Here is a 25220-nt window from a genome sequence, read left to right as displayed (position 1 = left end):
TTGAATATTCACTTTTTAGGAAGCTCATGTTGCAAGATGCACAGATGTGTTTTTCTTTCTCTCATATCTGTTTTTTGGTGCAGACTTTGAGCTGATTCATGAGCTCCCTTGGGAATGTCCTGCAGGCCAAGATCAGGCCGGACAGGCTGACAGAACAGAAATAGGCCAACTGTCTGGTCAGAAGCTCCTTGCACTTTGCCAGACTGAAGAAAGCAGCCTGTGGAGAAGATGAGTAATCATAAAAAAAAAATTAAAAAAAAAAGAGTCAGTATTGTGAAAGGAAGGTTCCCATGAGTCTGTTTAAAACATCTTTGCCAAAAAGAAAACACTTAGTACCTTTAAGTCTCTTCCACCAAACTGGATTTTAAGGAACGCAGAAAATGTGTATAATACAATTCTTCATTTGAAGCCAGAGACACAGAGATCTTTTAAGCTAGGATTTACTGTCATTTCAGACCTTTTTTAGTCATTTAAAACTTAAAATAAAAATTTAAAAATGCCTAAATACACAAACAAGACAGCTTAAATTAGCAGTCATGGGAACAGTGTTTTCCCCAACTTGTTTATTATTGCTACAGTACATGTGCAAAACAGCTGCACTGTAAGGTTATTTATTTATTTTTTTTAAATGTCTTCTGGGTGCAAGGCCCACTTGTTATAGTCCTCTTTCGTTTTAATCCAATTGTGCTCCACGAGCTCCAGTTGCGGTAACATGACACACCTCCACATCAGCCCCTAGATTCTTTAGCTCTTCCAGCCAAAGCAGCTGCTTCTGTGATAGACGGTCATTGGGGCCCTTCACCTCCACCAACTACAAGAAAGAGGCACAAATTAGTGGATGTTGAATAAACAGAGTATTTCTATACTCCATGTATAGAAAACCCAGCATCATCTGTTCTCATTTTACTACTTAATACTGTACAGGAACCCAGTGGCTCCCAATCCTAGGCCTGAAGCACCCCCTCTCCTATACGTAAGAGTTTCCCTGCTCTACATCGGTCACGTCAGCTCTAAAAAGGACAAGTAGCCAGTAAGTTTGATTAGGTGTTAAATCAAAAGTTCATCACAATAGTTGAATCCAGGACCAGGGATGGAAATCACTAGTAATAAAATGACAAAGGTACTAATGAAGTGCTTACTGATTTTCCTGAAGCAGCTGACATACCTACACCCTTTCTAATACTTACCTTATAGCTCTTGGTGGAGGTGTTCCAAACTACCAGGTCTGGAAGCCCTGCTCTGCTGTGTCTGTAGTCCTTTGCCATTCTTAGGACCACTCCACTTAAAAATTCACCTCCCAGACACGCCACCAAACTCTACACATTAAAACAGATCAAAACATTAATTTCTATTTACTTTATATTCTGACTGCTGAATTTCATGCTGCATTGACCTGCAGAATGAAACACAATGACTTGCTATAATCACCACAGAAGGTTGGTGAAAGCAATCTTAGAAAAGCAAAATAATTGTGTTTAAAGTCACCTGAGCTTGCAGAAGAGATGAAAATCGTTCCCAGTTTACTAATGCACAAACTCTTCCCTCTTGAGAGTTCCATGCTTCAGCCACTAGCTCATGCAGCGTTTCTGTGGACGCATCACACAACAGCTTTGCCCGAGCCTCGATAGCCTCCCGCCGATTCCCATAGAAAGAGTCGGTGTGCAAGTCCAGAGGACATGTCTGGTAAATTGAACAAAATGACCATCAAATTGGCTGAATAGTTTGTATATTATTTTTTTCTTTCAACTAAAAGTTTTCAATGTGTGTTTTGAGTTTTCTACCTGATAAGGGGTTCGGAAGACATCAGGAATCCCTTCCATGAAGACGATGTCCCACATTAGGAGACCAAACAGAGTGGAGAATGTAGAGCCTTCACCATGAATGCCTGCAACAGATGGGATCTGTCAGCAATTTACATGCGAAATTCAAAAGGGCAAATTATACTTCGGTATATCTGCAGCATCATCTGCCAGGCATCATGCAGACATTTCTCAAGAGGTAGAGTGTCTGCCAACATGCTTGAACATAACGTAAATGTGAACAACACTAGGAGGCAGTGGCTAAGCCAGAATATTCAGAAAACAAACAGGAAGCTGGAGAAGCAATTGGCAGGTTACTGGTTACTTGACCTTTTCTTAAAGTCACGGTGTCCTCCACATGCACAGCTTAACACTGACTGGTTTTCACCATTCCTCAAAAATATTCATAGGGATTCAACACAGCCAACAGGAGGGCAGTAACCATGAATGCATGTCCCTCCAACATAGACGCAGGGGCTTGTTTGTCTTGGCCGAAGCCCACTGTTTACCACTGCACAAAGCTCAATGGTGAGATCTCACTCACACACACACACCTCTAGAAGATTTGTAACTCCAACAATACTAGGAAAAAAGAGTCAGCATTTGGCTACACATCTTCACAGAAGTATACATCAGCCTTAAAAAAATATGACATGAGTTTATGGGAAAACTTGGGAAATAAGAAATGCAGTGTGACAGGCTTGGGATATGCTTGTTAAAATACCTTGATCAAAGCCAAGCTTTCTGTAGTGCGCCAGTGCCAGCTCCTCTACAGAGCATATGACCATGGCATTATCTCCATCCTCAGAGCCTTCATCCCCAGCAGCTGGTCTGAGAAACACAGACTTTCCCATACCACCTTCATGGGGAAACAACTGCCCTCGAATAGTCACCTGTCAACAGATACAAAAAACTGTCAGCTGCATTCCCATAAAAACACTGATCCTCTGCCATCAGCTTTAAAATGCCCATCTCAAATATTTATCTAGTTATAGATCAGACATTTGGTTTACAGCCAGGTGACACAAAAGAGCATGAAGGAGCCAGAACGGAATGCAAAGGTAGACTTATGCAGGGTTTATAGCAACGTAACAGGGTATGCACATCAGTTGATGTTACAACATCAATACAGTGAACATACATCCCATTCAATTATTCTTGGCTAACAATTTAAAGCAATCAGTGGAAATCTTAAATTTAAAAAAATTAAACTCACATGAGTTACATCCTTCACATTTAAACAAGGTATGTCACGGAGCAGCAGGCGATGTTTCTTAAAACTTGCAGACTCCTTCATTCTGTCAGCTCTCTGGTGTAGTGACAAACGGTGACCTGTCCGGACAAGTGGGTCCTTCAGTCCATCCCGGATAGCACAGATTGCCTTTCAATGTAGAATACACCATGACCGCTATGAAACTGACTTTGGTCACCAAACATATTAACTACAGTGCTCATTGCAATAAAGCCTTAAAATCAGGGGATCTTAAAAGTATTATGGTCATCTTTAGTTATTACTAATTAGAAATGTTCCATACAGACTGTTTAATGACCTCTTAACAGGAGTGCAGTTTTAATATTTGATGTTTACTGTTATTTGTACAACTGATTCACAAACTAACAAATCAAGAAGTCAGTAATAATTACTGAGATGAATGCTGTTCCTGTGTGAATCCTCTCTGAATAGGGATTAAAGGAATTATGAATACTGGTTTATCCTCTGATGGTTTTGCTATTTCATTCCTATAACCTAATACAGGACTGCCAGATGAAATCCATTCATTCACTAATGGTAGATAGTAGTGGTGTGTTGCTATTGTAGCTTTTTTTTTTTTTTTTTTTTTTTATAAAGGTGGGAACCAGCAAGTATACTTCAACTGTTTCAGTATCGCTTCCATAATAATAAGAAAATGCATTCAAACCATTGCAGAATACCAGTAGAGGGCCTATGTAACAGTGAAGTGAGAAACACCACTTCTGGTGTGTATCACACCCTGGAACAGGCTGAACTGCAGCAAATGCTGTGCCCAGCAGTCCCGTCCAATGAATAAGACTCTTAAGTAAAGGTGCCAAGAATTGAAGAATCTGTTTGTTTTTTTAGGACGATCTCTTTACATTCAAAGCTCCCTTTCTGTGTGTGTCTGTGTGGATCTATGGTACCTGCTCATGCTGTTTAAGGTGCTGCTGCAGATTGAGAGCCAGCCTGTCCCACCAGCGCCCTCTACTGTCCGGACAGAACACTGACTGAGAAAGAAGAGAACGGAGCTCCTCCACTGCATCCTATGCCAGCAACAAAGAATATGTACATTACTAGTAATCTTAAGGACCGTCTCAGCCTTGACAATATACCAATAGGAAGATGCATCACTGAGAATCCATTTTTCCCCTTACATGTTGTATTAGAATTGTCCTTTACAATATAGGCCAGTCAAAAAGACTCAATGGGAGCTATAATACCTATAAACCTATAATATAAAGTATAAAAGGATATCCTCAGTGTATCAGTTGGTACAGTGAAATGGGTAACACTGGTGCCCTTTATGTTGCAGACAGATGTTCAGTTCCCCAGCAAGTACACCTCACTAAACCAATAAAAGTGCTTGGCTAAAAGCCATTGCACTACAAAGATTCCCAATAGAATTTGGGTTTGCTGGAGTAAAAGTCATTGACCCCACCCAAACATTTAGGACCTGACATTTTACCTTTCAGTTTATTAGAGCTGTGCAGCTTCCTGCATTTCACATTTATGTTTACATACACACCTCATAGCGACGCAGCCTCTGAAGTATCTCAACTCCACGAGATAGAATCCGTATGTATGTCCAGCCCACAGTGAAACAGCGCAGGAACACTGGAAGCTCCTCCTGCCAACTGTGTACAAATACAGGCCCATTACCTCCTCCATGAAGCCACAAACAAATGGCTGATAAATAAGCAAATCTGCAGTACTGACCTTAAGTCACATGTTTGCTTGAGATCTTGCCAGGTAGCCTTTGCAGTGGTGTAGAGCACCAATGCGTCCTCCCAGTAGCCAGTCTGCATTGCTGCAATCACTTCTTGAAGGGATCGCATAGCAGCCTCATATCTGACCAACAGTATTAGCATAATTTGTTATAAAACACTATACCCCCCCACCACCACCTAAAAAATAAAAATAAATAAATAAATAAATAAATAAAAATGCCCAATTACCTAATTAGGTCATCCCGGTCCCGAAAAACCTGAGCAGAGCGCTGCACAGTGTATGCTGGGAAAGCCAAGCGCCCAGAGTTCACCAGTAGAATGGTGTAGAGCTGGCCCTGACCTCCAGCAGCCATCTCCTCCTCTTCCAGCGTGTCCGTAAGGGAGAAGAGGAGCAGGACGCGGGAGAACACTGCACGAGGGCCCCGGTGCAGACGGACACAGGAGCCTGCTAGCTGCTTTGCCCTACAAAAAAACATGAAACTACTTTGTGGCCTGGTATAATATGATGACGGGCACTGCTGCCCATCGACCTAGCCAGGAAAATCATACCTCTTGAGAATGACAGCACCAGTGTGGCTTCGACCAGGTGAACGGGCAAAGAGTGAGCGTTGTTTGGCCAAACGGAGAAGTCCTTCTATCAGTTGCTGTTTCTGAGTGCTGTTCCCGGGACCTCCTAGGTGGAAAGTTTTGGCCAGACTTCTGAGCTCTGGAGCTGGTAAAAGATCAAGAACTTCTTGGATGTCCTCGAGTTCTGACTCTACAGGAGAAACAGATTAGATAGTATACAGATATGGCTCTCATTCATTTCTATAACAGAAAGCTTTATTAATGCAATGAGCCAAGAAGTGTTCTAGTGATTGTGGCACCAATAAATGACATTGACTTGAATTAACAGCCTGCAACAGTTAATAATGCAGAATTCTCAAAAAGTAATAAAAAGAAATAATGATTTAAAAAGAGTCTTCATTGTAGAACTTTCACAGTACAACATGAAAACCTAGTATCCTCTAGAACTTTGTTCATTTTTGCCCATGTTGCCAAAATCATTTGGGGAAATACAATCTTCACTCAAGCATTATGACTGGAACCAACACCTTTGGGTTCAAACAAGCCCTAAACATGTTCCAAAGAGATATATAATATAAATAACAATACAAAACAACTTTTTTTGATCTTGACAGCCCTAATGAAAACCCAATAAACCTGAGCTTACAAAAAAAAAAAAAAACCAACCTGTTTGTAGGAGGCCAACACAGACAAGCTCCTGCACAACAGGTTTAAGGTCTGAGCTGATCTCTGAATAATCCAGTTTGCTGACTTGCAGCCATTTCAACTTCCTCTGGAACAGACGCACATACAGCATCTGTCCAGGCACTGAGAAACAGGGAGAACAGCGTTAGGCCTATAAAGGCAATAATATTGACTCCAGCCTTGACAAAATACATGAATATATTACCACTTATGTCAATGATCAATAATGTTTTGTTCATGCATAGTGCAGTAACGTATAATAAAGAAGTACGTATGAAAGGGAGCCGCATGTTATAGTCATTACCTGACAGCTGCTTGAAATTGTGGACAGATGAGAGGTCCTCCTCGTTAAAGAGCACCAGATCATCCTTGTTCTCCAACACTGCTTCCAGAACAGTCAGGAAGTTCTGAAGGTAATATGGTTGTCTGTGTGAACCACTATGGTTCATAGAGCTCTCGCTAGGAAGATCTTTGCTTCCAGCTGGTTCCATAGGCTCATCTCTGTCTTCATCCACAAGTCTAGCTTTTTTGACATCTGGCAACAAAGCACTGATTTGTGATGTCCGACTTCGACTAAACATAGGAAATGCTTTGTTATTACGGCTATTCCGAACAGATTTCTGTTTCTTCTGCACATTTAAGGCTGCAGGCGTGTCAGGTGTCTCCTCTTTCTTCCTCTTCATTAATTTAAATACAGCAGCAGTTTTCAGTGGCTCCACATTTGGCACAGTCTTCTCAGCTTTGTCTTTGCTTTCTTCAGCTACTTCAGAATGTAAAGTCTGTGCTGATTTAATACTTATTCTATTCTCATCACAGTTCTCTCTCTGTGAACTACCGTTAGACTCTGCATCAGCAGTTGCTTCAGTATTCTCAACTTTTGGATTCTCTGAAAACTTCAGTGCTCTTCTGGAGAGTTTTGAAGACAAGCTACCAAGACTGACTGTCTTGACCACTTTAGCTTGGCAGTTTGCTTTAGGTGACTCTTGCCTTGCTGTGCAATTCTTCTTAAAATAGGGGCTTGTTTTTATATTCTGATCCTTTCCCTGTATGCTTGCATCTTCATTCTCCTCCTTCTTCGGACTCCAAAGAACATCCTTTGAAAGGTGCCGGGTTGCTTTCTCTTGTTTATTTGGGCTGGCTGCTGAAGCTTCTAGGTCATTTTCCTCAAGAAAGTCCTGACACTGAGAGTCAATGTGTTCGTTAATTTTAAAGCGAGGAATGAGCTTGCCACATAGTGGGCAGGCCAGTTTGGATGGTGGTGTGTTCTTGAAAAATGAAGTAATAGAAGGCCCTTTTTTAGTAATGGCATTCTCTTTTGTTTTGCCTTTCTGACCATCTTTTTTTGCCAGGGAAAGTCTCTTGAAGGGCCGCGCCTGGTCTTTGGATTGACTCCTACCAGCCCCGGAATCCATTTTAATTCACATTCCTTGGGTGACTAACTTTGTAGAAGTCCAGAGATACCTGAAGTGGTTTGGAGGGGGAAGCTATGCCTATAGCCTGGTTTCAGAACCTACGAAAGCAGACATACAGATTCAATTTGTTCCACTGTCAAGAGTTTAGTTGGTTGTAGTCATTGTGTCAGCAGTTCGCAATTGCAACTCTGATTCCAATCACTTATTTCAGCTTTAACCAAACAAGATATCAGCATCAGCACTTAGTTCATGACCATAGTCTTAGCCTGTATCTATATATTGTGTACACAATATAACTGGGTTACATTTCTCAAAGAGTTTCATGATTACCTGCCCTCTCCTGACCTCAGGGTGCATTTGTAATTTCGCTCCAACACACATCTGAAACCAAGGAACTCTCATCAGAGTGCTGCAGAGTGTCCTAATAAATACAAAATAAATGCACAAACCATTGTAGTTAGTTTTTAATCAAATTCATCCAACTAGATCAAGTTAATGTCAATGCACAAGTAAAAATTAAATCTGTTGCCATCCATTTCAAACAGCCATGAAACTCAGAGCGTAATTTACAAACACAGCCTAGCGTTGATCAATCAGGTTTGTTTTACAGAAATTAATAATTACCTTACTTACCTTGAAGTAATTAACAAATTTTACCAAGGCCTATGCATGTGTAGAGCCAATGCTATATCTGTACAGGACTGTGGACTCTCCAGCACAGGGACTGCAAACTGCTGGCCAACTCCAAAGATATCTAAAAAGTGCTACAGTCTGACTTCTTATTATTTTGGTGTTTTTCTAAACCAAATAAACACAGAACAGGTCTGTTAATTGCATTGGATTTCATTTCAGATGGTCCTTTTCACCAGTCCACTCCAATGGCAGGAGTCCTTATACAAAATAAAAAAGATGTTTCTCCACTGTCTTTGAAAGCTTCAAAAGTTTCTTGAAGGAGGAGACTGATTTAAAAAACAAAAGAAAAAACCCAAAGTGACTAATGGAACCACCGAAGATAGCACACCACACTTAGGCCTTTTACTTACAGTCCTTGCATGTAAAGGAACCATCATCACCATTAACCACACCCGTTTGTTTTCCACACTTTTCATGAAACCATCTGTGGCAAACAAAACAAGCAATCCAGTTCTCCATGCATTTTAAATCCCTGCTCTGCCCATACATTCTCCCGCACACCGAACAGATTTCGAAAACCTCAGTTTTCACCTGTTGCTCCTGTTGTTTCTTGGATTTCGTCCTGGTCCTTTTGGTGACTTGTCCTTTACTAGTTGCATGGAAACTAGGAATTCTAAGATTCTTTTTGGTGTCTGGCTTTGCACAATCAGTTGTTGAAAGTATATCAGCAAAGCTCCTTCCTGCCGCAACCACTTCAATTTCACAGACTGGCACAGGAGAGGTCAACATTTTGGCTAGACTCACTGAGGAGCATTCTAAAAAGCTTAAGGGAACACACTGATGATGGCTGGGAAGAGCAGGTTCCAGAGCACTTCCAGCAGCAGAGTTCTGGGTGGCTTGCTGCAGCATGTTTGATACAAGGGCATGTGGCTCCTGCTTCTGCACAATCTCTGCAGCGAGGCCTATAGAGCTGATAAGGTCAGCGTTAAGCGGATATATTCCGGTTTCACAAAAGCCCGCCTGAGCAGTTTGAGCTGAAGCTGACTTCAGCCAGGCCTTTGTAAACACAGAAAAAAATAAATTCTGCAGGGGTTCCTTAGGCCTGGATTGGCTAGAGACATTCTTGCTTTCCAGAATCCAGTGATGTTTAAGGGTTTTAAACAGTGCCCGCTGAGTCGGCTGCAAAATGAGTTTGGCGTGACGGGGAAGGCGCGCTACATGCACATTGCGGATCACCATTTCGCTGAGAAAGTCGAGGTTGAGGAAGTGACTGCTGTCACCATCCACGAGTAGTACATGTGGTCTGTGATCATCTTTAGGAAGAGCTGCCACAAACCTTTTGCCCCAATCCAGCAAGAGGTCAGATGCAATCTTTCCGTTGTCCGACACCCTTATTGTTGTGTCGGTCGATTCTGAAGACAGCCATTCTGCCTTTAGCTGGTTTCTTTTGAAAATGAGTTGCAAAGGGCCATATTCACCCGCTGCATTCAGACTTGCCAGGACGGTTGCTGCCATCCCCTCACAACCAGGAGCCTCTGCCTCTGAGGAGATCGAAAGTTCTTGGAGCTCCGTTTCATCACAATTCCATACATGTGACGGGACATCTTTGATGCCCAGACTGTTTAGAATTGACTCATAGTTCTCAAACCACTGCCTCAACACAGCCGGTTTCAAACGGGGTGCCCTGACAGCTGAAAGGGCTTCAGTCTTCCTAAAGCTGAGGCCTGGGTTTCTCTTCAGAAAGCCCGCAACCCAGTAATAGCCTGCTCTCCTCTTTGTTTCTGAAAAGCCTCTGATTTTGTTTGCTTTGGCAAACTGGAAAGCCAAATTCTGAACCTCTAGTTTGCTCATGGGAAACCCAGTTTTCGCCAAACCTCTAATGAGCTCAGCTAACTTTGCCTCTCTTTCTTGGGAAATAATAGGGTTTCTCCCAATGGCATGCTCATAACCCTTAACCATCCCCTTCACTCTGCGCTGCAGGGTTGACTTGGGGACATTCCATGCCCTCGCAAGAAGTCGTATCTGTGGCAGCTGTCCTGCCTCCACTTGCTCCTTGTACTGCTTGAGTGCTCCCTTCATTCTCTCCTGACTCCACTGATTCAGCTTCCTTTTTTTCTCTTGTTGGTGACACGCTTTCTCAGGACTAGCGCTGCCTTCTTTCTCCTCGCACTCCATCATGATCTAAAATACATCCTCAGATTCAGAACAAGACAGTATAAAAGGGGCTCAGATACATCATGCACCACAAATCAGCCCATTCGATGCCAACTTCAGGAAACCAGATAGTCTGAGTGAATAGAAGAAGATAAGAGTGGTCACCAATACATTGCACCTACTGATTGATTTGGGGGGTATTAATAAACATTAGCTACATAAGAAGATAAACCTACACCTGTCTCTAGAACAGTCTAACGGGCAGCATCAAAACTAGGCCAGCTATGCAATGGTGCGATGTCCCACTTCGGCTGATGGCCCACTTTACGGTTCTATTTTTTAGGGGAAGACGACCTCGGTTTAAGCTCAGCTATCCAGCTTACAGACACGCGTAGCTAGCTAGCTAGCTAATGAACAGGCGTTAGACGAAGTCCACACACCAGCTCCAGCTTTACTGGGAGGCTAACTAGTGCTAGAGGTTTGGGGGAAATCACGGTTTTTCAGCACGTAAAGACAAACAGGCAGTCCGGTCTGCAGCTGTAGAGAAGCCGAGTAGTAACTGTGAGTTTAGACAGTTGTGTCCGTACCCATTTCAGCAAGCTGGGAATACTGAGAGCCATAAATCCAAACAGCTTCTCCTCGTTGAGTCCTCAGATACACAGATACAGCTGCCCAACTCACTCCTGCGGCGCTGCAACCTGTAACTCATACTGACGCTGGTATTAAAAATAAGAGCTAGTCCATTAATCAGCGCTAAATGTTTATCACTCTCAAACGGACAGGTTTAGGGTAGCGGGTGATATTCAGTCAGCCAGCCAGTCTCCATTAGCAGCAATACTGGACACCGGAGCGTGCATCTGTAGTAATGAAACGACGCTAAAGACGTTAGCGCGAAAAACAACGTCACGACGCTTTTCTTTTTCACATTAAAAGTCTTCCTGCACTGAAATAAAAAAAAGTCCTTGGCAATAAAGATTGCTTTCAGAATTGTGTGGAATAGAACGCGAATAAAACAACAAAAAATGCGATTAATACAGACGACATAAAGATTTATCTCATATTAATGAGATAAAACACTATGATTGGTCAACTAACAGAGGGAACCTGTATGAAACACACTAAACAGCGCTGTCAGGACCGACCTCTTCAAAATTCTCCAGGACAAACAAAATGTTCATAATATTGACAAAATACAGATATTAATGAAAGAGATTAGATTGAGTTGAATGTACTGATGAGAGAACTGCATACTTATATGTATTATTTTACTTTGAAGCTTTGAAGCTTTTTTAAGCTAGCAACTCAAAGCTCAAGTCATAAGTCACATATAGCAGTCTGTGCAGTTTGGGCAATATATATTTATTAAAGAAATAAAGATGTGTTAGCTTGTGGCTAAAGTGTTACACTGTGACACAATGAAGCACAATGTTTCAGGAGTCAGGTGGTAACATTTCGGTTTGTACAACACTTGTTTTCAGTTCTCATTTGTGAAAGTAATTTTGTCTGTAACATTGTTTAGGGATGTTTCACCAGAAGAACCATAAAGGTGCACACTCGTACTTACACTGTACACAACTGAACATATTTTTTGAAAGAATAAGACGAGCGAGGTTTGTTACAAGTTTATTTAGAAACAAGTTAAACGTAACACTTCAATTAACAGTCCTCCCCACTTAAAATGAAAAAAAAAAAAGCTAAAACCATAAAACATAGAAAAAGCATTCCTAATTCCTGAGGGAATTAAGGTAAAAGGTAGCAATAAAAACACAGAAATACACATTTCTTCATAGCGTGACCTGAAAATGAAAAGGCAATCCTGCATCAATAACTTAAAGATAATTAAGAAAATAAACCATTTATTTAAAAAAAAATGAAATGTGAGAAAATCCATTCCCTGGTGTGTATCTTGCCTTAATGCCAGCATTAAGTAAAAGGATGATGCAGAATCTTACAGGACCAGCAACGGTATTTTTGACACACAGCACAAGACACACCTGGAAAGGGGAAGAGGGGCCTGCGAGAGGGTTTCCTATTTTCTGCTGCATAATACAATGACAATTCGTAACATAACTACAGCATCAACTCTAGTCAGGCCACATATTTCTCTGTCTTTGAATAGTATGAAAAAATATTGGGCCTCCAAAGTGACCTCTCACTCCTTGTCTCTGATCATTTGGTGGTAAAAATGTCTTCTTAGCAATAAATACCTTATACAGCACATTCTAATCCACAGCAGCGTTTGTAATGTAGACACATTTCTGACTTAATACATTATTCTTCTGTCTTCGCAAACATAGATCTGCTACAAAACAATTTTTGGTTGTAGCTAGAGGTAGTCTATATTTGATTAATAGGCTACATCTTAGACCAATTTAAGACACGAGCTGGGTACTACATTTCTTGAACATGGTTAGAGCTACTGTCCATGTGCATTCAATGAGGTAATGCAGTTTTACTTAGAAGTATTTATGGCAAAGTAGCGGAAAACCTTCTGAGGAAACTGAGACAACAGGTTTTTCACAATTCAGCTCCTAGTCTATGATATGGAAGTAGCAGACTCAAATCACATTTCATTACCATCTTTACCATTTCTAATAGTATGTGACATCTCTGAACCTGTACTGCTCCTTCTCACCTGCTTTTCAGGCAACTTCTTTCTACTGTCACCTTCCTTTCAAATCCACCAAGGCCCTGTTTGTCCCTAAAAGCACTGCAATGGACAAATTGGAGAGAGATTACAATGTAAAAAAAAAAAAACACTAACACTAACAGCTCCTGATGGAGGGAAAATGTTTTGATTGTTTACAAGTGATTCCCAATAACAATAACAATAACAGATAACAGATTACAACTTCTGTGAGAACTGCAACTGCAACCTGATTCAAATCTAATTTAAGAACATTGTAAATCTAATTTTCTTTGGATGTTGGAAGAAACAACACTTTGAACTTGACCCACTTCCCAACTCATTCGTCTTCTTTTTATACTTTCTAAAATCCATTCAATGCTAGGTTTTCAAACAACATCCTACCTTTCCTTGAGTAAACTGTGCCCCATTTTCAAACATGCATGACTTCTCAAGTGCTTCTGAAAGCAAAGGGGAAGAACAACCACTATAGAGAACAGAACGATGAGGATACGAGAAAACAGAACATCACAGTGACGTCAGTGGAAGTATAATATGCCACTTTCTCGCTGTGTTGCGATTCATCTGAACAGAAAGGTAATGCTGCATATTTAATAAACTTGAGGGGCTGCAGCACCACAAGGTGGAAAAGCTGGCCTACATTTTCTGTTGAGGCAAAGACAGAAAAAAGACCCTGAATCAGAACAAACGTGAACAAAACAAGGTGACAAAAATTCAGATGATGAAAAAAGAAACAAAAAATGGGAGAAAACAACAAAAAATTGAAAATCTCTTTGTTTTGCTTCACATGGAAGACACAATGAGAACAGCTGACCTTAAAACATGCTTCCTGCTGCTCGGTTCGCTTTCAAAGTGTGTTTTGACGCACTCTAACAGGAAAAGAATGGAAGACTTAGAGAGCACAGGAGACGATGAGGGAACGAAAAGCCTTCCTCGTCAACAAGATCAGCAGCTTCTTTTTGCGCTTTTCTTATTTTTTTACTACCCAAGAGCATGAATTTTGCTAGCAACATTTACTCCTAAGAAAGCACACAAGTTATATATATATATATATATATAGAGAGAGAGAGAGAGAGAGAGAAAATAAAAAATACAAAAAAGTAAACATCTTGACTTTCACACAAACAAATATGAATAAAATAATAAGAATGCCATTTCATTACAATAGTGCCAAAAAAATAATAAGATATAGCTTGCATAGGGGGATGAAAGAAACATAGGTAGAAACACTTTGTATACCGAAAGGCAATGTGGGGACTTTTTTTTATCACATAGTGCAAAACCCCAAGAAGGACCTAGGGAGGGATCATTAAATACAACTTCTCCCCCACACCCATGTTAATACCAGCCCTAAACAACCTGCCCACCTTCTGCGTGTTTAATAAGGGACCATTATTAAACCCTCCCTAACCCACCCATGCACCCTCCCTAAATCCCCCAGACAACGTGGACTTTGGTCTCTTGTGTGATCAGCGATTGGGTTGTGAGCCTGTGAGATGGCTGTGGTGATGGAGATCGTGTGACCCTTCCCCTGCCCACTTGATTGTTGATTGCCGCTAGCGCATCTTGTGATCGTCAGTGTTGCCCATGTTGGAGCCAGGGCTGGGGTCCTGCTGTCGCCTGGGCTGAGACACCACACACAAACACACAAAGAGCACAGTTCAATGGGTGTTATTTGCTTGGAAATCCGAAGAAATTGCATAATCCCGTTACAGATGAAGTCTGTTTCTTTTTGTTAAAGGCAGGAGGATTTAAATCATGAGGAGCCACACTACAATCATCAGTCTCCAGTTATACATAATTATTTTACAGAAGTCAATGACTGAACATGCCTTGATATTAATTCTGCACTCTGCGTAATCTGTGTAAGTAAAATGATTTTTAGCAGATATTACTTGTCTCTGGTAGATATGTCAAGGAAAGAACAGTGTGGAATTTTGTTTTGTACTAGCATCAAATATGCAACCGATGCTGCACATCCCACATGACATGCACACATTGTGATGGCAATGCTGAAACAATATATTGTGCAGCCCTAGTCTTGAGTATCAAGATTATATCTGTATAAATGTAAATGCACCCAAGATGCATTATACAAATCTTATCACTCAAACCACGCATTTGAGCCATAGCGGTGAATGTGTCTCTCTAAGACACATTCGACAACCAAAAACCCTCCCAGTCCAACCAAAACAGCAATAATAATTGTCGCACAATGAACAAATTTGCATATTTGAAGCCACACAGGAATCAGATTTCATTCTGACTAACCAGAGAGACATTTGACAACCCAGTATAAAAAGTGTCCGTATTTTACACATTGTATATTACACATTGATGTAATTTGTCCTGGTGAGTGCACCCATGCATTGAAACTACTATTATTTGCCACCATATTAATAACCTCATGACAACAAAATATCAACTTTACAGGGGAAGGAAAAATCTACAACTTTCCAATTAGGCAAAAAAAACAGCTTTTTGTGTGACAACAACAATATACTTTATACTTTCAATATACTATATAATGATTTACTATCATTTACAGAATATATATTTACAGAATAAATTACTACAGTACTTCTAGGATCTGTTACCAAATACCACGGGACACTTCCAGGCCTTGATGAGTCAGAGCTGTTTTGGTGGTACGAGAGGGGCCTACACAATATTAGGTTGTAATGTTATTGCTGATTGTTGACTATGCCAATGTTTAGTCACTTAACATGTAGGCAGTTCTAAATGACTCCCTAACTGTAGAAAAAAATATTTGTATAAAAATGCATACAATGAAGGATTTATGTACACTGATTTCCAGAGAATTTTTCTAGTACGTTTCACATGCGGTTTGTGCAGCAGAGGGCAGCAGAGGCCAGCTCAAGTGTGGACTCTAAAATTAAAAATTCAGCTGCTTTTTTTGGTTTGAGTGGCAGACAGTCATTAGTCAAGGGGGAAGTCTTCAAATCACTAGCTTTAAAAATAAAAAGGTGACGGCTGCCTCCTGTCACAGATACATATGTTTATGTGCATATGCCTAAATCTCTCCCAACATAGACGTCTGGGCACAGCCGGGGCAGACAGACAGGCAGACAGCAAGGGAGAGACAGACAGAGAGGCAGACGTAGTCACAAATCGGCCATCTGACATAGCGTGAGCTCATCGTCCACCTGACTAACCGTTATAGCAGGTTCTAAGCCTGGAGCTACCCCCCCAACTCCACCACCCCCCAATATCCTCAGGGTCTCAGTGAATCCTTGAAACTTCAGCATTAAACAATATCTATTAATCAAATAGACTGCTGCAGTTTTCTTTGATGTGATTATAATGGCATAGGAGGATGAATCAGCAGTCTGTAGTTAAAGCTTCTCATCATGCTTTTTCCACTGCCTACCATTACTCACTCCCATTGCATCAGTGTGGTTAGAAAGCAAAAAGAGAGGAGGTTTTATTTCAAAGAGCTGTGCAGCCACTAAACGCGATGGCGCACACACGTACACACAAATAATTGCAGTGTTTGTATGCTGTGAATAGACGCATTACAGTGACCTACACAAAAGCATGTTGCTTATTACGTTGGAACCTTCGCAAGTTGAAAAGCTCTTAATTGACCCTCACACACCTAATCCAACTCTGCCACTGAGAGATAACAGAAAAGAGGTTTGCAGTTCACATACCAAACCACAGTACTGACGAGCAATCTGAAAAAACTCTGTATAGCAGACATTTAGACATCAAAAGACAGACAGATGTTACCGCTAAGCACTAGGGTAAGCATCAGTGTGTGTATATGTGTGTATATAGTGTGTAGACGTGTGTGTGTGTGTTTGTGTGTGTGTGTGTATATGGAGAAGAGTTGATATCGATCATATGGAGCCAAGCAGGAGTGTTCGCCTGTACCGCAAGTCAATAGAGCTTAGATTAGGCTGGGCGAGACAGCACTCCTAATGAAGATGATCAATACTAATGATATATTAATACTTTCTGTGCCTGACCATCAGTCATACTCTAATCCCACCTGCAGTAAAGGCTTAAAGTTGGATGAAAAATGGCCCATCTATTCGCCATCCATCAGAGAGAAGGTCATTAAACCCTTGCCCCCCCCCCAACACCCCCCCACCCCTGCCCGACACTCACTCCCCCACCCCTGTGCACACCCCCATACACACAGTTCTGTGGTGGGACCACACACTCGTGCGCTTTTACACAAACATACAATGTTGAAAGCATTACATATACAGAAAGAAAAGTCAGTAAGGTTTACACATACTCTCTGCTACACAAACACACACATGCTACCACAGACAGATCCTATACTGCTTTTTTTAATTCTACACGGTTGAAATATGCTAATTAGCACAGGTTTTGTATTAGCAGTATTTTCGGCGCATACATACTTCGTAATTTCGACACATAAAATGTTGGCACAGTGATTATTACAGTGAAAGAAGTAAATATATATATACTCTGTTACATATGCCCTGCTGTTCTTATTTATGACTACTGGAAGAAGCAGCTAATGTGCATCCAGATATTACAGTAAAACTATTAATGTAATAATGTTTTTATGCAACTGTAGAAAAGCAGCATTTTTATATTCAGAATTTATATTCATATTCACCTTCCACCAGACTGTATTGATCTGATTTACTCTACCTCCAATTCCCCAGCTCTGCAAGCACACCATGCTACACCAATAAGAGTCCATGGCCAAGACTCCTAACACTATATTGGCTTTAGCTGAATTCTGAAAAGGTAAATGTTACTCGCCCTTGCTTGTTTGAGTTAGCTTACCCCAGCCTTACCTCTCCTGTGAGTTGCTGCAACCCCTTTTTATATGTAAGCTTTATAATTTCTCACTGTTAAACCACTGACCCAAAGTACTCCTTCTACCTACAAGTGCAAAGCCTATCAAGCTGGCTTGATAGCAGATTTAACAGGAAGTCTGTATTCACGTCATAACATAAGAATAGAAACAAATGCACACAAATTGGTAGTCAGAATGTGATGTTTCTGATATATCACTGAAATGTTGGGATATCTAATTCACTTTAATAAAGGACTAATTAGATCATCTAGGTACTAGATTGGGTATATGCCAGATTAATAACATTAACTGTATTATACTAGAACTTGCACAGTACTGAATCTGAATCTGTATGAATCAGTGTGTTAAAACAATCTCACCCTATGTGTCTGAATCTGTTTTGAAATTAAAGATAGGAGACTTTCTGTCTTCCAAGGCTAACCTCACTCTTTACCTCAGATAATGCACTACTGCCCTCATCCCTTTATTTCAACAGCCATGTGTGCACAAAATAACAGGCTGTGCTTTATAAAAAAAAACAACAACAACATACAACTGGGTCATCTCTTCTACACCAGGCTACTAGTGCGCAGCTCTTTGTTTTCGATCGAGTTACTCCAAGCGGAGGACAGGCAGTGGCCGGCGTGACCACAGTTATGCGTGAGCTGCGTGTCGGACAAGGGCCAGAGAGCCCACAGGGTTCGACCAAACTCAACCATTATTCCCCAACCCAGAATAAAGCGCAGAAAGAGGGGAGAGAGAGGAGTAGGGTGGAGTGGCAGCAGCAAAGGGAAATGGAATCCAGAGTTACAGTCTCAAAAGGGCCCTCAAGGTCTGAGGAATCCACGGCACTGGTGGGATGAGAAAGCATTTGTTAAGAAATAATTACAGGGGCGCGGGTTTTTCCCTACAGTTTGACGTGATTTGCTGACAAGAGAAAAAACACTATTATAGATGGTCTTGACCACCATGAACAAGAAATGTTGGTGATTTTCATACACCGTAAAAACATGTTTAAAAAAACAAGACCTTGGCATGATTGATTTTCAAAGGGTGGAGGGAGGAATAAAATGCCGGTGGTTCATCAGAAGGATGGCTGTGGTCATGTGCTGCCAAGCTGTGTCTGGGAACTCCCAGAGGGATCTGCAGCCGGGACAGAGGAGTCCTACGATGGAAGTCTGGCCTCTATTAGCAGCACAATTATTGAGACAGAGCAAACTGACTTCTCGTTCAGTGATGAGATGTGGCCTCTCGTTTTGGTTAAGAAAGTATCGTTTAACTGATAGCAGCCTTACCAGCCTGGGTCATGACAGTTTTTTTTACAATAATATACAAAGTACAGAAACAGACACACATTCAGACACACACAGAAAACCAAGCAATAACACACAGATCAAGCTGCTCTCATGCATGCACATGCTCTTATGGAAAGTCTTTCACAATTCACAAAGGACATAAATCCATGCAGTCTCTCTCTCTCTCTCTCTCACACACACACACACACACACACATACACACACACACTTACAGGCACAGACATGGTTTAGTGCATGACACAGGGATAGAGAGAAGCAGAAGAGACAGACCCTGGTCCGTGAATGCCATCAGTCCCAGATTTTTGATGCCACAGGGTCCTAAAAAACACAATTTGGTTTTCAACTTAAGAGCGCAGTTTGGATTGACTTCAGAATGATTCTGTAGTATTGCAAAGACTCTTCATGCACTGAGCCACGACTCAACAAGTAAAGCACATTACATACACACACAGACACACGCACACAAACACCCAAGATACACAACTTAGATACATACATACACATTTTCAGTCACTCCCAAACATAGTTTTACACTTTAGGTTTACTTAGTCATGGCTGATTCTTATACGCTTATCCATTAGTAAAAAGCATAATACAGCACGTTAGTGACTGTAATGAAAAAGCTAGCAGAAAAATAAAGCTGACAATTAAAGCAGAGCAATAATGAAAATACAGGAAGAAACAGCACACAAGCACAGAAGGCACAGAACACACACGTCCTGTTTGTCCCACCACATAGATACAGAATATGCTGCTTTGTTTTTTGAGTGTGAATGTATTAAAACCTTAATTAAATAGGCACACACCAATACTTACACATTCACACATGCGCATATAAACACACTCACCTCCAGGTCCTCGCGATGTGAACGATCCCTGTCCTCAAAATCACGAGTCCTCCTGCGAGCTTCCTCAAAGGCTGCCTGAGCCAGAGCGTCCTCGTGCTTCTCACGCACAAACATACACAAAAAGAAGAGACAAAGAATGCACATCAGGATAACTGAATGCTCAGAGAGTAGAAAAAACAGCCATGTCCTAAGACACAGTTTTAGGTGTACAATGTGCTCTGCCTCATTATACCTGTGCTCTTTCATCATCATACTCCAAACAACCCATCCCATCCAGACGCTGCAGATCAATCCAGCCTCTCCAGATCACACACACTCCATTCAAGATCATAGGGGCCTTCAGATACACCTGTGCACAGAAACACACAAAAAGAGGTTTTAGTAAATACACAGTATAATAGCATAAGTAATAAATGGGTCATTTTGAATCATACAGCACTGTCATATTATTGTGTTACCCTGCTGTGTTAAGCACTGTGCTGCTGGAATATGAAAAATGCTTTATGTTAGGATGTCAAAAACAAGAGGAGTATGACAACATGCACATGATGAGTGCTACTGCTAAAACCACCCATCATCTCTGTGACCAAAACAAAAGCCCTTCACAACGTCACGCCCAGCCATACAACACAAGCACATTTGAATTAGAAAACGTGTTGCAAGCCTCGTCAAGGCAAGGAGCTTGGTGCTCCCATATGGGGGCCCACTGTGTATATGGTCCACTGTTATTTTTTAAATTTCCCTCAGCGCCAATGCTCTGTTTTTCACTTCCTATGATGAGGGCGTTTATTTATAGGGGATAGCGTAGCGCAGAGAAAGGCTACACCAACACACTCTTAGCAGAGACGAGTAAAGTCTGTCTGTATTTATTTATATGAGCAGGGGCAATGGGGACGCCGGGCACATGATTACATCTGTGTATCTGTTAGTAAAAAAGAGAGAGCGAGAGAGAGAAAGAGACTGAGAGGCAGAGAAAGAGTAGAGAAGTCTGTCATGGAAGTAGGCAGGGTGGAGTAGAGGTAGGTGTGTATAGGGAGGGAGAGAGAGAGAGGGGAAGATAGTGAGCGTCAAAGAGAGAAGGATATGGGACGATAGGGGTATAAACTGGCTCTGAGCCACAGGACGATCACATCTCAGCTGCCGAAGAATCCAGGCTGAGACAAAAGCGTGCAGTCTAACAGTCTCTGGCTGCTGTTTATTTCTGTAGCAACACTGTGTGGGAGAGAAGTGGCTATAAACACATGTGCACGCCCACACACACACAAAAACACTCACAAACATACATAATGACTGGACATATAGGTCTGGATGCCCCTGCTTCAAGCTTTTAATGGTACAAATTGAACAAATCCTCTACAGAAGACAAAACTTAAATTTGGAGCACATTTTTGCTTATTTGTTGAATTAAACATATTGGAAAGAACTTCACTGTGCCATCATTTTGTACATATCACATAAATTCTATTTGTTGCTAAATGCAATTAACAAGCTGTAATTGTTGTTATTGTTGTTAGGATATAAACTAGGATAAAACACTTAACTTGTTGCATACTACAATATATGTAACAAGAGTTTTTCAGTATCTAACCAGCCTTGATCCCAAGAACAAAAAAATTTGTTTTGTACCTGATGGGGCAGGTTAACCCTGTTCTTTGTAGTCTGCTTCTAAAAATGTGCACAAACACTCACAAGTACACACACACCACCAAAAAGCCACCAAAACCATACAAGCAAAATACCAAATACCAAAATTAGGCCTGAAGTTCTGCTCTGCTCCAAAACTGCACATGGGCGCTAAAACCCAGATCACACTGCAGTGTGTGGAAGGCCACTGAATGTCCCCCATTGGGCAGAACTGACCACTCTTCCAACCTGCCAGCCGACACACTGTGCCCAAAACAGACACAACATGGGCTTTGTCTGCCGTACTGCACTGCTTTAACTGTATCTGTGCGTGAGTGTGACTGTGCCCTTATGTGTGCATCAGTTGTGAGGAAAAGGTTTCCTTCCTTTTCACTGACTGACTGAAGTAAAGCGACAAAAACTAATGCTCAAACAATGCAGCTCATTCATAAATTCATTCATTCATGCTCTTATGTTATATTTATTTCTGACTTTCTGTTCAAGTTCAAACAAACATTATAGGATTTTATTTAATAAATGTAATATAAAAGCAATGTTGAAGAAAAAAAGAATGACATATCTGATAATGAATCATAATTTCTGTTGAACATAATATTAAGCATACAGATGCCCCTTCACAATAAAAAATAAAACATTTTTAGTGAATTAAACATTAAACATTTTTTTCAACCTGTTTTGTTTTTGAGTGCATGTATAACATACCAATTCTGTAGTGAATTTTTATGTGATTTTTAATCATGTTTAAGAATGAATCAGGTTTACAAATTATAGTTAACTGACTATTAAACTAAAAAAATGTCTAAAAACTAACTACAGAACCATATTGTTGCTGCCACACAAAAACCACTGATCTGTGGTTCTCCTGAAAAGGGCAAGGGGTTTGCTTCAAATGGACTCAACGGGGGTGATCTGCTGCATTTGAAAGCTTTCCGCTCCCGGTGCCACTAGTGGGGTTAATTTTGTCACGTGATTGCTTCGACTTATTGTCTGCATGGCTAAAAACCTTCTTCTTTGAGAACGGCTCCTTGTTTGCTGGTGTTTTTTGCAAGACAAAATGCTATACATCAGAAAGCACTGTTCTTTGTCGTTTGAGTGTGAATCAGTGCACAGCACTGCTAAAATACAGCTAAGAGCAGTATCTTCCTTTCTCTCTCTTAGTCAGCCTGTATCCATTTCCTACTATCTTCTTCTGCTTATATTTTGTCTTTCTTTTTCTTCTCTTTGTTTTGGGTCTACCTCACTCCTCCACACTTCCTCAAACACAACTCCTTTACTCTTTCTTTTCCACCTCGTTTTCTCACAGTAAACACCCCCTCACGCGCCACCCGAACAAACACACACCCTGACTCACTCACGTGTAAACCAACTCCAATATGCAAAGTACAGGCTGGGCAGCATGACAGAGGTTTAACTAAATATCAATGAGACAGAGGCGACAACAGCCCAACTGAAATCATATCCTCATTTCAGAGAGATGAATCCCCCAAACATTTAGGTCAGCACTTCAAAAGACACCAAGCACACACAACCACACACACAACCAAACACACACATGCGGCCAAGAGAATTCATACCATATAATTAAAGAGTAAATTTATGACAAACTGCTGAAGAATTATAAAAACATGTGCCTCAAAACACAGCAGTAATATAATATTTCCACAGCCTGAAAAGAAAGTCACTAGCAGTCAGGAGGAGGGCAGCACAAAGAGCAATACATCTCAAATAAATGCTGAATATGAACATTAGCATACATATATTTTTTATCATTTTGGAACATTTTTCTCCCGCCTTCGTCCAACTCAAACAGCGACTTCTCCCAACCAATACAGGCCTTTTGGCCATTAATAACACATTTAAAAAGTCTTCCTGGGTTCTGGCCAGAAAGAACATTCATAACTCCATCAGCCTAAACATACAGTTTTCATTGGGGGCACGCCAGCAACACAGACAAACGAGGAAAGAAGTCACTCTCTCTTTCTCTCTCTCTCTTGCTTGGTTGATTGGACACCAGTAGTAGTTATCATCACTTTGCTTTCTACATTAAACTTTGCTTTCTGATGTAACACACATAATAGAATTAATATATTGTTGCTGTCACACAAAAACTTTATTTTATCTCCACTGTTGTCAATGTATTACTTTTTGACACAATGAGAATCTGATAGCTATCCTTGTATATTTTGTTAACAATGGGCCATTAGAAATGGTCAAAACTACCTTTAAAATCCTTTTACATTTACTTTTATAGAAAATTAAGAAGGGTTTTCCTTCTCTTTTAAAGCTGCCATTTTGAAGTTTAAAAATTGCTATCCAAATCCTCTTACACACTTAGTATAGTGATTTTTATTCAAAATGTGCTGAACTTTATTCAATTAAACATGACTAATCACACCCTTTCTAATGAAATGTACAATTGGTCTATGTTCTTTAAGCACTGACGGTATCCACAATATGCTTATGAAAGCCTTTTGTGTATCAAAATAAAGAAAGTTATCATGATTTGATAAAAATGTCATAATGCCCATTCCTAGTAACAGCAACTACATTTAGTTATGTAAAAAATTACACTTGCACTTGCAATTACACATACACTTGAGAAAGGGTCCTCTTCTTAAACTTCCTATAAATTCCATCTTACCTTGTTCACATTTTCAAAACAAAGTTTTTACAAACCACCACCTCCTTTTAACTCATAAGTCACATGTCTCATTGCTAGCAAATGACACACTAATTTAAAGCCAATCTCTTATTGTACTTACAAACCCAAAATTGTCTGCATTTTCTACAGAGAGTGAAAACTAATTATTAATAAATTGCAACATGCCAAATACAACATATCTGTTCAGCTACTACAGCCACGTCAGTGTCAAACAGAACTCAAAGCCCCAGTTATAACACAGAGAAAAGGCCTGGACGATTCCAACCTTTCTTCAGTAGATGAGCCTAAGTGGCTTCTGGAGTGGCTTCTGTAGTTTCTGGGTAAGGTAGTACCAGAGAACAGAACCCTACACCGGTACAAGTCCTGACTTGCCTGGCATCAGTTTATGGTAACAATACAAAGCTCAGGGATAAAAGGAACAAAAGAGGCAGAAGAGGGAGAGAAATAAAGGGGAAAACAGAGAGAAAGAAAAGCTTACGACATTCAGCATGTTTACTCATGAACAAAGGCTTGTAGCTTAGACAGGGATTTTTCCAACGCTGCCTAAAAAAATTAGGGATGCTAAAAGGGCGGAGCAGAAGAAAGGTTAGAGTTGAGGGTCTTAGCTGGGCTGAAGGGGCTGTAGAAGCAGGCGACAGGGCTGGGTGGGGCAGTTTCACGGATAAGACACAGTGGATCTGTGTGTGTGCTTGTAAAGCGGAGAGGTGGGTGGGGGTGGCGAGTAAACAGAGGGATTCAGTTCTGCCAGGCTTTTGATTCAGGCAGCCAAAACAATCTTCTCCTCTCCTCTCCTCCTCTCTCCTCTCCATTTGTTCAGCCATGTCTACAACTCTTATGTTTAGTTGCATCTGCATGTCCGCCTCTCCCTCTCTCCCCCTCTACACAGTTTGAATAAGAACATAGTACCACCCCCATTTAAATCTACAGCTCTTTCACCAAGGGCCTTTGTATTCATTTGTATGTGTGTGTGTGTGAGAGAGAGAGACAGACGCTGCTGAGTCATGTTTTCAAAGTGTATCTCTCTTTTTCTCACACAAGCAGACAAACACACACAGAATAAATGAGCAGCCAGTGCAGTCTGAACATGTC

The 25220-nt window shown here is 40.9% G+C and overlaps 2 protein-coding genes across 6 annotated transcripts in view; both read right to left on the bottom strand.

The window, feature by feature from the left end:
- Positions 1-352: 352 nt before the first annotated feature.
- Positions 353-11080, bottom strand: fan1 (FANCD2 and FANCI associated nuclease 1). 4 transcript variants are annotated; one of them, XM_072695433.1, is made up of 15 exons: positions 10798-11080; positions 7754-7844; positions 6316-7521; positions 5994-6134; positions 5310-5517; positions 4989-5222; positions 4750-4881; positions 4559-4667; positions 3957-4076; positions 3016-3180; positions 2524-2692; positions 1782-1885; positions 1486-1680; positions 1188-1316; positions 353-811 (listed from the first exon to the last, which is right to left on the bottom strand). In XM_072695433.1, exons 3-15 carry the CDS (start codon positions 7421-7423, stop codon positions 674-676), a joined length of 2952 nt encoding a protein of 983 aa, XP_072551534.1. In that variant the 5' UTR covers positions 7424-7521; positions 7754-7844; positions 10798-11080; the 3' UTR covers positions 353-673. The 4 variants fall into 4 exon arrangements, with proteins under 4 accessions (XP_072551534.1, XP_072551537.1, XP_072551533.1 ...); XM_072695436.1 differs by lacking the exon at positions 10798-11080 and adding an exon at positions 8648-8701; XM_072695432.1 differs by lacking the exon at positions 10798-11080 and adding an exon at positions 8057-8436.
- A 786-nt stretch (positions 11081-11866) lies between these two features.
- The window catches only part of cbfb (core-binding factor subunit beta), a 38133-nt gene continuing 24779 nt past the window's right edge, over positions 11867-25220 (bottom strand). The window contains exons 4-7 of one of the 2 annotated variants that reach the window (XM_072695439.1): positions 20058-20174; positions 19826-19921; positions 19248-19295; positions 11867-14482 (exon numbers count right to left, since the gene is read on the bottom strand). In XM_072695439.1, the coding sequence (XP_072551540.1) occupies positions 19266-19295; positions 19826-19921; positions 20058-20174 (243 nt within the window). In that variant the 3' untranslated portion in view covers positions 11867-14482; positions 19248-19265. The remainder of the gene's footprint in view (positions 14483-19247; positions 19296-19825; positions 19922-20057; positions 20175-25220) is intronic. The other variant, XM_072695438.1, reaches the window with a different exon arrangement.

Source organism: Salminus brasiliensis, chromosome 13 (genome assembly GCF_030463535.1).
Source record: "Salminus brasiliensis chromosome 13, fSalBra1.hap2, whole genome shotgun sequence".
In the NCBI taxonomy this organism is placed as follows: Eukaryota; Metazoa; Chordata; class Actinopteri; order Characiformes; family Bryconidae; genus Salminus; species Salminus brasiliensis.
Note: the sequence above shows the minus strand (reverse complement) of the source record. Positions and strands in the feature narration are given on the sequence as shown.